Source organism: Salvelinus sp. IW2-2015, linkage group LG20, assembly GCF_002910315.2.
Source record: "Salvelinus sp. IW2-2015 linkage group LG20, ASM291031v2, whole genome shotgun sequence".
Lineage (NCBI taxonomy): Eukaryota > Metazoa > Chordata > Actinopteri > Salmoniformes > Salmonidae > Salvelinus > Salvelinus sp. IW2-2015.
The window spans coordinates 79,201,185-79,213,168 of NC_036860.1; the positions used below are offsets into that span (position 1 = coordinate 79,201,185).

An 11,984-nucleotide genomic window follows, 5' to 3' on the forward strand; every position below is an offset into this window, starting at 1 on the left:
AGTAAAGGATGGCCTCTGCGTGACTGGGACTCCTATATACCTGCACCCCACATACATACACACGTACGCATATCTCCTCCTTCAACTCCTTTCTGGCTGTTTGTCAGAAGGGGCCCAGAGAGCAGTGTATATGGTGAGGTTGTGTGTGGGGGGCCACTGAGAGCACTTATATAATCTCTGTTTGAGTCATTGTCCTTACAGGAAGACTCATAGAGTCTGGGCAGGGAGTGAAGTGAAGGGTCCTTGAGGGCTGAACGTGTGGATAGGTTGTTGGATCATTCAACACAGTGTTACAGTCTGACCCCGTCTGTGAGAGAATATACTGTCTATGTGCTTCTGTAGGGGCCTGGGCAGAGCACTGACAATGACACTGACAAGTGACGATGACAGTACTGTAAATCTAGGCTTTGGTGCCGAACCCTCCCACCTCAATTCCCCTCGCCACTGGACAACAACCAACGTAGTGATGATGATGAACATTGACCCCTCCTGTCAATCTCAGCGGTCTGCCATGCCAGTCATCATCTCTCCCACATACCTCTAATGTGGAGATAGGCTGTCAGACTTAGTTATACTCATTCACTGCAGACAGATACCGCAAACAGGAGCCTACATATGGATGGATGATTATCATTATGATAAATGACACATGTTGATTATGACTATGTGGGTTCTATTGATTATGATCAATCAACAAGTGCCCAACTGTCCTCCTGAAATCTGGTGCCCCACACAACGAGTTTCTAACGTGGTGTACGCACATCAACAACTTGGAGGTGCTGGGTATATAAAATAAAGGTCCATCAGTGAGCTGGTACTGTATCTATCTTAATTTCATGAGCTCACACAATCATACAACGGTACACATTCAATCCAAGTAACAGCTTGTGTTYGACTAAAGAAAGCAAATAAAAACTGTCATTCACAAAAGACTCATTCAGACACAAATACTAATCAAACAAAATGGCTTTATTGTTGTTAGCGGGTTGTCATAATGTTGGTCAAATCTAAGGTTATATTCACATCTTGTAGGTTTTTCTTAGACCTACTGCAGTGTGGTTCAGCTGTGGCTACTGTAAGATGCAGACAAGAAGAGAATAAATAGTATCTAGAGCTGACGGATGAAGACACGAAGGCAAAGCAGAGGGACGGGAGAGAAAGGCAGGCACATTAGAAGACGGTTACGGTTTGTCCTTAGTGAAGAATGAAAAGCCGTCTGTAGGCACTATCTGTACTGAATGGTAGGTGACAGGGGTGTCAGTTTGTTTATGTCAGCAGGGGTTCTAAGCAGATGGAGAGAGCTGGGATAAACAGTTAGTGTTGTGACAGCCACCCGCCAACCCTCTTCCTCTCCTCCAACCCTCCTCCTCTCCTCCTCTCCTCCAACCCTCCAACCCCCCTCCTCCACCCTCCAAGCCCCCCCAGGGCTTCTTGGAGAGGGCTGTCGTCAGGGAGACACCATGTAACCCCACCCGCTCCACCACCACCAAGCTATCTCAGCAACACCCTCTTTTGTGTCTCTCTACAATCACTGACASTCCAGAGATGGGGCTGGGGGAGGAACAGGGGATTTCAGAGGTAAGGGTCTCGTCAATACTCCCTGTCTCACCTCCATCCTGTCCCTTTCACCCCTGGTGCGTAAGTGGATGTGCCCAGGCACTGTTCTAGTGTTAAAATATGATGTTGCAATGAAACAGTGGAACTAGAGGCACTGCATCCAGAGAGGGGGGGCAGTGTATGACGGAGGGATGAAATGGATATGGTGTTTGGCCCTAGAGGAGAGTTACATCAGCTTCTTTCTTTTCACCAACAGTTCTGCCAAAAGCACTGTCATTCACARGTCATCTTCCTTGTCTGAGACCCATCCTGTCCACTGCTAACCCCAGCAACTYTACTTTCKTCTTGACTTCTCACATCCACTCAAACCACACAACTTCAGCACGACTCCTGCCACTAGCTGAATAACAATCACTACATTTCAAGGCCTCCTCTCTGGCTACTATCCAAACACAATGAGAACATTTCCCACTCTGATCTGTCACTATTATGAGCTGAACAAAAAATACATTTCCAAGCATTAAGTCTGTTAATCACGAAGGGTAGTAGTCCAAGACCCTTCCTTCTAAGGTGCATGGCCACACTTCCCAGCACTAAAGCCTATCTCCAGTTACAGCAATAGAAAAATAATAATTTTGGGCAAAAATGCTAACAAGGATGCAATGAGGGATTTTTTTGTTATTTCAACAAAATGCAACTCCTAAGTATTTAATGATGTAGCATGGTCTGGGGGTGATGATGAAGAGGGGAGGAAGGGGATGGTGAGGTGGTTGCAACTGGGGGGACTTTGAGGTTTGGAGAAGAGGGAGGTGCCTGGTCAGGAAAGGGTATCATTATCATGCAAGGCCTCTAAGCGTTACTGGGGAGTGGGGACAGTATGACAGACATATAGCTAGCACCATTTGAGTCCTTTAAGGACTATCAGGAATCTCCTTCCTCTCAGCTGTAGACTCCTTAATGATCTGAAACACAGAGAGCAGGGAACAGGGCATGTTAGGTTGTAGATGCAGCAGTAGGGAGGGACTGTCTATAAGTGATCTGAAAGCTTGTGAAATAGCATGTATTGAATAATACAATGTAGCATGCTGCCCTCTGGAGGAGCTAAGCAGGAAGSAAGCACATTCACACATCTGATATGGGAATAAATCCCCCATGGATTCATTCAATGATCTATGATGTTCTACATACCTCCCCGTCTCTAGTCTCCACAGTCCGCACTATGATGCTCCTCTTGACATGGGCCTCTGGAGAGAACTTAGTGTCCATACTGGTCTCTATACTCAGGGAGAGGGTGAGAGAGACCTTTAGCTTTCAGATGCCCATGAATCCAGTCAGAGCCGAATCCTAACTTGAGATMTATGCATCAGCACATCATTCATATGGCTGGGGTAAATTATTATATGCCATGATAGACRATGCTAATATGTCTGGGTCAGGATACCCTTACTCACCTCTGAACTGCAGGTTGGAGAAGCTCTGCATTGGAACAGTGATCCTGAGGAAGAGGAAGAGAGAGTATCAGTAACTACCAGCCACCACCTATTGTTTTTTCTTTCTTCATCACGCTGTCTCCTCCCGACCATTATTTTTTTCCACTTTATTCCCTCCAACACCCTCTCTCTCCTTCCCTCCTCCCTCCTCTATTCCTACCTTCTACCCTCCTTCCTCTCCACCCTCCTCTCCCTCCACCATCCTCCTCCCGCTCCGCCGTTATCTCCTCACCTGCTCTCCTCTCCCTCCAGCAGCTTCCTGTAGGTAGCGATCTCTATGTCCAGGGCCAGTTTGACGTTGAGCAGTTCCTGGTACTCCTGCAGGTGTCTGGCCATCCCTTCCTTCAGAGTCTGGATCTCCTCCTCCAGATGACCCYCCGTATCCTGGTAACCAGCAGTCTCCACGGAGAAACGGTCCTCCATCTCGCGCAGCTGCTGCTCCAGAGACTCGTTCTGCAGGAGAGGAGGAAGCGAGGGAGAAGGAAAGGAAGGGGGWAGAGGTTTGGAAAGAGATGAAAGAGGAGAGGTGGTTCAGTTAGAGAGGGGAGTCATGGAACTCATGGTCTTCTCATGTCTCATTGTTGATACAGCACACTCTGCTCTGATTGGACAACTCACTGTTCCACGGAGCGCCTCCACYTCACAGGTCATGGCCTGGAGRTGCCGMCGGTACTCGTTGCCCTCCTGTTTGGCCAATCGCAAGGCYTCTGCATTCCGAGTAGCTGCGTCAGTCAAGTCYGTAAACTGTGCATAACAACAAAAGGAGAGACAGGACAGTTTAAAAGTCTGCATCTTATAGTGTGTTGTCAATGTGTGCATTGTGCAACACCAGGCTGTATGCATGTTTATCTGTATGGTAGTGTGTCTGCCTGTGCCTGTACAGTAATGTGGGTACATGTATGTGCAATAGCCCAAGCTTTCTGATATGACCTTGGAGCGGTACCACTCCTCCGTCTCCTGAATGTTCGAGGAGGCCACGGACTCATATTGGACCCGGATGTCCCTCAGAGCAGCGGTCAGGTCTGGCTTGGACACATCCACATCCACATGGACATGCTGGGCCATCAGCTGCTCCTGCAGCTCACGCAGCTCCTATAGAGAACCAATCACAGGCTTACAGGTTAAAGGTCACCTCTTTCACTCTCTGAATATTCACTATTTACTTTAGAGATGGAAACAGAGGTTGGTCAGTAAGGACTAAAGATTGCCATAGAGACGAGGGGAAGCTGAAGCGCACCTCCTCGTGGATCTTCTTGAGGAAGGCAATCTCATCCTGCAGCGCGTCTATCTTCCTCTCCAACTGGACACGGTTCAGAGACGCCTCATCCACGTCCTACACACAGAGAATCCTTAGGTCAATGTGACATGTATATTCCTCATATAAAAACACYGGCTGTGAAGATCACATGCAAACAGGGACATGGTCAATAATAGTGAAATTGATACAAATTATGAGAGAAATGACCTCACCTGTCTAAAGGCGTTCAAGTTGCCCTCTGCATCCTGTCTAAGAACCATCTCATCTTGCAGTCTGATTGAAAGAGAAAGGGAGAGTGAGGAAAAATAGAAYACAGACAGATAAAAGGAGAGGCAGTGTTAGGGTGCACACTAAGTCCACTCATTGGTCACGCAAAGAGGATCAATGCACCTCAGATAAAGCATAGTTRCAASCRATTCTCTATTGATACAAAGTCAATGAATCCCAGTCAMGAWCKCACCAATGACRCAATATATATGATCATGTTTTCCATCCAGAAAAGTGAAGGGATCATGATCAGSATATGATTAAATGTGTRTATGTATGAATATCRTTGTATACATAATGACATGAATAAACTGATGATAAGGACTGTGTGAGTACCACTTGTCTTCCATGCTGCAGTAGCAGAGTTGGCAGTAGGTGGGCTGAGCTAGCGGAATGGAGAGCTTACACATCATTAGCCATTCACTTCTATACATCAGCCTGCCATCAGCCTTTCCCACCGAGGCGGAGTTTACGCATACAGAATGGAGCCAAAACACACACACACGCACAAACAAGCACACACACACACGAACATGCACAAACAAGCAACACACACATGCACTCATGCACACACACACACACACACACACACACACACACACAACACACACACACACACACACACACACACTTCCAATCTCCATCTGCCACTATCTGCCCCACACTGAAACACACATGCTCACACACGCTCAAACTCAGATCTATATTTCTTCAGAGACTGATGAATTGGTGTTAGAGAGTAGAGTTGGGAAACCAGCAGGAAACACTAACTGACCTCTAACCTTGTCAACCTTCACCATCGATACTCATGCTGAGCTCTAAGAGGTGAAAAGCAGCTGTTTGTTAATTTAAAAAAATATTAGCTTTGGTGCTATTTTCACACGTATGTGGTGAATTTTCAAAACTCTTAGTACCAAACTAACACTTGTTAGTTATATTCAAAACCTTTTATTGTGTACTCATTTTGTTTGGAGACATCTTTCACCAAACAACCATTGATACTAAATATAAGGTTACTGTGAAATTGATTTAATCACCAAAACACAACACAATGATATCTTCTCAATTAAGTTGTTTTAACGACCAGTTAATGACAAATTGACCTTTGAATGTAATTTTCTACAGTACTGTAAATTACAGTACATTACACTGTTTTCACATTAGGCAATACACTTGCACTACCCATCAAAATTGACTGAAAATGACATTTCCATAATTTCTATCCCATGTGTGATCAAACGTGTGATCATTAAAGATGTCTTCCATAATCATTGATGCAAAAATAAATGTATTGTCCAGATATAATTACAACATAGGTYTATTGTAACCAAATGAAAGAAATGAAAGAAACATAGTGTTGAGCATTAGCTTGCATCAAGCCTGTCTTGAGCACTGTTTCAGTTTTAAATACTCAATATTTAGAAAAAAACGGACGACTTTAGTTAAGGCTGGGAATGTCAATACAATCAAACTAGCAAGGGCAGTTTTAATGATCTAAAGTTGTGCTGTTGCCACTGCCTGTAAACACACAGTCCAGTTCGAAGTGAATGATGGTAGGCCCATGTGGCAAATGGCTTATTTGCATTTCAGGCCTACTGTAACTCTGATTGGCTCTGGCGCACCGGTCTGCGTAGACTCCGGGCTTGGACGAGACAGATGTTTTTTGGGGGTTTTATTTACTGCAGTGTCTATTATTGTCCAAACGCACTGCCGCTTTCTCACTCTATATTGCTACAGAATTTTTACAAATGCCTTACTATACGTCATTCCCAAACATTCTATGAATTTATGAAAACGTGAAAATTACCATATCTAAATGCTCTCTTGTCCGAATGTAAAAAAAAGTGTCATATTCTTCCTGGGGGTGTATATGAACAGATGTCAGTTCCACCTTAAGGCAAAACAGGTCTACGCAAAGTATAGTGTCATTGTTTTCAGGGAGGTATGCCCATGACGATAGGAGGGACAGGAGGCAGACTCAGGCCAAGGGCAGGGCAGCCACCTGAAATGCCATACAAAGGCAAAGAGCAGTCTATGCAAACAGTGAATCTGAGAAAAATGGCTTTAAAGTATTTTTTTACTCTCCAGCCAAATACGCTGTAGGTTGATAAGTGATAATGCACTGACCTATGACCCCTAAAATGCTGATACTGCACTCTGCCTTTGTATGACAAACAACTATATAGGTAATGCAAAAGAAAAGTACAGTATCTACAATCTAAATGTGTTTATCCAACCTTTTGACTGTCTCATGGTGTGTGTGAGGGTATGTTATGATCGGGATGGCCTGAACTCAGAGCCAGATAGAATACCAAGGCAAACTGCACAAACTTCACTTAGTAACTTCACTTACTGCTGTTTGCGTTGGTTCTTACGTGGATTTTGTAGCTACTGCACATTTGAAACTCAATGTTCTTTGAAAACGGAAGATAATTGAATCAGGCGACTACATAGCCTGATTTCAGTCTTAACTCAATTTGACCAAATGTGTAGTTACTGCTGTTTTCAATTGTATGACAGAGAACATCTCTGATCTTCTCAATATCAGATTCTAAATGTTTTGCAGTGAAGTAAAATCCTAATAGTCAAATCAAAGTGTATTGGTTGCGTACACAGATTTGCAGATGTTATCGCAGATGCACTAGTACTGGTACCCATTGTGTAATTTTTCTCTTTTTCTCTGCATTGTAGGGAAGGGACCATAAGTAAGCATTTCACTGATAATCTACACCTGTTGTTTAAGAAGTGACAAATACAATTTTATTTGATTTGTGCAGCGAAATGCTTATAAAATGCTTATAAATGCTTCATCATCATAATAGTAAATTATAGTATATATATATTTATACTTTACAAACATACTTTTTCATTATTTAGTTCTCTAAAACTGCAGTAGAAAAAAAATCTAAAATCTATAGGTTACGTGATTAAACGGTTAAATGATTATCAATTAAGAGCAGTCGGTTAATAGTAAAATGTATTTAAAAAGAATGAGAAGACAATCATAGCAAACGTAAAGTGAGCATTGCATTGTGAAAAGCAATTACTTTAAACAAACATGTATTGCATTGTGAATGTGAAACATGTATTTCAAGATGAAACACTAATTAAGTTTGGTAAAAAAGTGACTGTATGATTTGATGTTGTACTTACTCAATTGATTTGAGAAATGACTGCCTTTCTGATGATGTGGTTTGAGTTCTGTACTAAATGTTGTGAAAATATACCACATACTGCACCAAGGAAAAGATCTGTAATCAGAGAGCAGTGACACTCACACACACACGTCCGTGATCCATAGTATACACAGGCTCAGAAACCAATACACTTAGATGTTCCCTTTGTCCTTGGCAACAACAAAAAACACCCTGTGAAAACATAAGCTATAACCTCATAACTATAAACTATGCCACTTAAGCAATAAACCAATAAACCTAACTAAGAAGCGTGTKTTTTATGAATGAGTATTAAGGGGGATCAGGCAACAACAGAACATCTGCCTGGCTCCCTGGTCTCTTTGTGGAAATCAGCTCAAATGTGTTTCCTCCATTCCTCCACACTCATTGAATGGCTGTAGGGGTCTGYTGGTCAGGATCAAGTTTAGAAAGAGGGACACACATTGAGTAACGCTTTCTCAGAGCACAGTGTTTTCAATAACTAACAAGCCAAAGCATCTACTGAGCAATTGTATCATGTAACACGATATCCAGTTATACTGAATTGTGATATGGCAACTATCCACCTGTTGGTTTTAGACTGTAGCAAAGATTCCAATTCAAATTGAACATATTGACCAAAACACATGCCAAACACTAGGAATCCACTAAATCAAATTCCGAATAAACTTTTAAGTGGACAGACTGCTGAAGCAATTAGAACTCCACAATATCAATTGGAACTCCAAAATACTAAAACAAAGTAGACTGATCAGTGACAAATTGTAGTGATGGAAATGAGACTGCCTCATTCTCACCTCTGTTTGAGCGTGGCCACGTCAGCAGCCATGTTGTCCCTCTCTATCTCCAGCCGGGCCTTCCCAGCGCTGAGTCCATCCACCTGCCTGCGCAGCTCCKTCAGCTCCTCCTGGAAGATGTCCCCCAGACGGCTGGGCTCCTTCCCCCTCAGTTGGTTCAGCTCCGTCACCAGCACCGTGTTCTGCTGCTCCAGGAAGCGCACCTTCTCTATAAAGCTGGCGAAGCGGTCGTTCAGACCCATCATCTCCACCTTCTCGTTGGTGCGWGTCTCCCGGTACTGGGCCTTGAGGAGTGAGTCAGCCGAGAAGTCCAGCCGGTTCCCAGGGGTCCCCAGGAGCAGGGCCCCTCCAGCCGACCCCAGGGAGAGACGGGAAATGGTGCTGGAGTGGGTCAGGTGGCGGGGGCTCCCATGGAGGGAGAAGCGGCTGGAGGAGAGACTGCTGAGCCGCACGCCCCCACCCACARTGCCGGCCCCCTGGGGCCCGAAACGCTTCCTGTAAGACGACAGGACTCTCTGACTCTCCATGGCTGGAATGAAACCCTGTCAGGGCACACACATGCCTTTTATAGGGATAGACATCCGCATCCTGAGAGAGAGGACCACAGGGAGGGCGAAAGGGACTGGCCGGGCCGGTCACTGAATAGGACAGAGAGAGGGACAGACAGAAAGAGAGAGTGAGAGACAGACAGAGAGAGAAAAAGAAAGAGGAGAGAGAAAGAGAGAGAGGAGAGAGAGAGAGAGATAGAGAGAGAGAGAGAGAAGAGAGAGAGAGAGAGAGAGAGAGAGAGAGGAGAGAGAGAGAGAGAGAGAGAGAGAGAGGAGGGGTGTTTATGTGACACTCAAAAGCTGTGTGCCAGGGATGTTTTGTGCTCGTCCACTCAGCTACAAATGTCTCCTGGCCTTTCTCTCTCTCCCTCTCTCTCTCGTCCTTGTTTGAATAGGATTTGGTGCGACAGAGCTTGGCTACCAAATCAAAGCTGCCTCCCACACATGCTCAGTCACACAGACACAGATGGGGACAGAGTGTGATTGAAAGGGAAGAAAAGAAGCAGGGAGGTGAAGGAATGAGATCTCTTTTRCTCCATRCCTGTTAGTTGGTGACTAATAGGGTCAGAAAAAGAGAGSGACAGAGAAAAAGGGGACAGYGAGAGGGTCAGATAGTAGCTGTGTTCTTGTGTGGCACTCTGTCTCGCTTGGCGTCCAAAATATCCCACTAAGCCCTCCAGATGTATTGGTATTACTCTGATTGGCCTGCGCCACTCTGTGTGACAGCAGTACCGTCTAGGAGCATCTCGCACCCCATCCCTGTTCCTCTGCTCCTCTTTAGTCTTCTCCTTGTCTGAGTCAAAATGGGAATAAGTACAATTACATAACACAGCAAGAAAAGAGCAAGTTAGTTAAGGTTGCCTCTCTTTCTTGTCTTATCTAGGTACATCAAATAGAAGTCAAGAACAGTTAATCAATTATTGAATATCTACATTGACCACAGTATGTCCAAACTATTGTGAGATACTGAAGACAAAAGTAGGAGAGCAAACAGAGGGGAGTAGAAACAAGATCACGTTATAATAGCTAAATGGCATTATTAGATGAACTCTWATTCAACAGCTGACTCGCATATCAGTATGCGAAAATCATACTGGAAAACTTTTTATAATCATTGTCCTTGTAGTCATGGATACATAATAAATGCCAGTGTACTAAACAGTCAACAAGTGACACCATTACAGTGTGCTAGCCGATTGGAGAAGCTTTGGGGCCACAGGGCTGAACAGTAGCAGTAACATCTCCACCTCTTTGTCCCCCCTGGAGTTTCTGACCATGATGTCACTGACAGGCTACAGATGGATACATAAGACCTATAGGCCACATCTATCAGTGGGTTGGAGGGCTTCTCTTTGGACAGACACACAGCCACACACAGGAGCATGGCAACATAACACACACAKATTATTAATCCGTCACTATCACTACCATTATTAACTGTGATCAACTACAAAGGAAGCTATGTGTCAGAGGATGGGCCAGTAAGARCAGAGGCAGCCAGTTGGATTGCKGCCTCTTAGCAACAATACGACCACTCCCTCTTCCACAAGTCACATCTCATAAAGCCCTGTTGTAAGTGATGGCAGCTCATTCAATCAGACTTAATGACTGCTTAGCCTGAAAAGAGGGCAATTGGACCTGGAGAAAGAAGTCTGTGTTGGGCATGGTCAAAAAMCCCAACGAGTTCTGGGTACCTATCCAAACAACAATATGTATGGCAAAGTAYGTATTAGGTTACTATAAAGGGGACCACCTGGTCAGCTGAATGCATCTTCCACATTTAACCTAAACCCTCTGGATCTGAGCAGTGCCTTAATTGATGTCATCAGCACCCAAGAGTAGTTGWTGGGGATGAATGACCTTTCTCTAGCACAGAACGACAGGTTATTCAACCTTGCTGYCTCAYYGATTCAAACCAGCAACCTRTCAGTTACTAGCKCAACYCTCTTAWCCACTAYGCTACCTGAGGGTGAGACAGWCTGTGAGTTATTAGATAGTTGAAACTGTCACAGGACTCCAGCAGATGGATGGTTGGAGAATGGGGGGATTGGACYTYAAACCTAGTRTGAASCCGACAAACCAGCAGCCAGTCCGRTACGAATCAATTTCCATCCATTGTCATGGCAACCCCAGGGCCAGTTACTTCAAAACATGTTAAACTCTTGTTGACTCTCATCTAATAGGGATGTGACTCTGGGATGGGATGAAGCCTTATATAAACATTCACAGCTATTATACAGTCATGCTGCCCAGATATGATCCTAACATGCTCAAACAACCAGGTCTATGATCTCTCAAGCTACTATACCAGCAAGATCCTAGGGCATTCTCCATCCTGCTCGCCTCTGTTCTCCCTCTCCCCTCCAACCAACTCTGGCCCTGCAACAGGTAGTAAAACCCACATCGCAGACCATAGAAACCCTCTTTGTTACCAACACACTCTGTTAAAAGAAATGTGTAGCCAGTGGGAACCAGTATGACTGGAAGACTGTAAATACAGAAAACAACAGAGTGACTTGAATTCCAATTGGTCCCTGTTGATAGAGGTTAACTGAGTGGGCCAACTGTAAGTCTGGCTGGATGTGTTGTTTTAAAAGCTTCTATCTAGCAGGATTAATAACGTGGTCTCATCATTAAGGTGACAGTAATTGTATCGCCCCCTGAATTTCTGAGACAGTCACTGTGGTTGCCTCAGATCTGGTCACTTAGGCAATATCTGTCAGAGGAGAAGCATTCAGAAAGAGAGAAAGATGGAAAGAGACAAGAGAGAGAGAGAGAGAGAGAGAGAGAGAGAGAGAGAGAGAGAGAGAGAGAACAGTAGCTAAGAAAAGGAACTTTTGTTGGTCCACAAAGCATTTCCTCTGTCCCATGGCCACACACAATTAACAGAG

General features: G+C 44.5%; 1 protein-coding gene across 1 annotated transcript; it reads right to left on the reverse strand.

Moving 5' to 3' along the window:
• Positions 1–2,302: 2,302 nt before the first annotated feature.
• On the reverse strand, positions 2,303–9,226 carry gfap (glial fibrillary acidic protein). The gene is made up of 9 exons (XM_070449699.1): positions 8,546–9,226; positions 4,518–4,578; positions 4,285–4,380; positions 3,978–4,139; positions 3,666–3,791; positions 3,280–3,500; positions 3,009–3,052; positions 2,746–2,831; positions 2,303–2,519 (listed from the first exon to the last, which is right to left on the reverse strand). Exons 1-9 carry the CDS (start codon positions 9,070–9,072, stop codon positions 2,469–2,471), a joined length of 1,374 nt encoding a protein of 457 aa, XP_070305800.1. The 5' UTR covers positions 9,073–9,226; the 3' UTR covers positions 2,303–2,468.
• Positions 9,227–11,984: the final 2,758 nt, after the last annotated feature.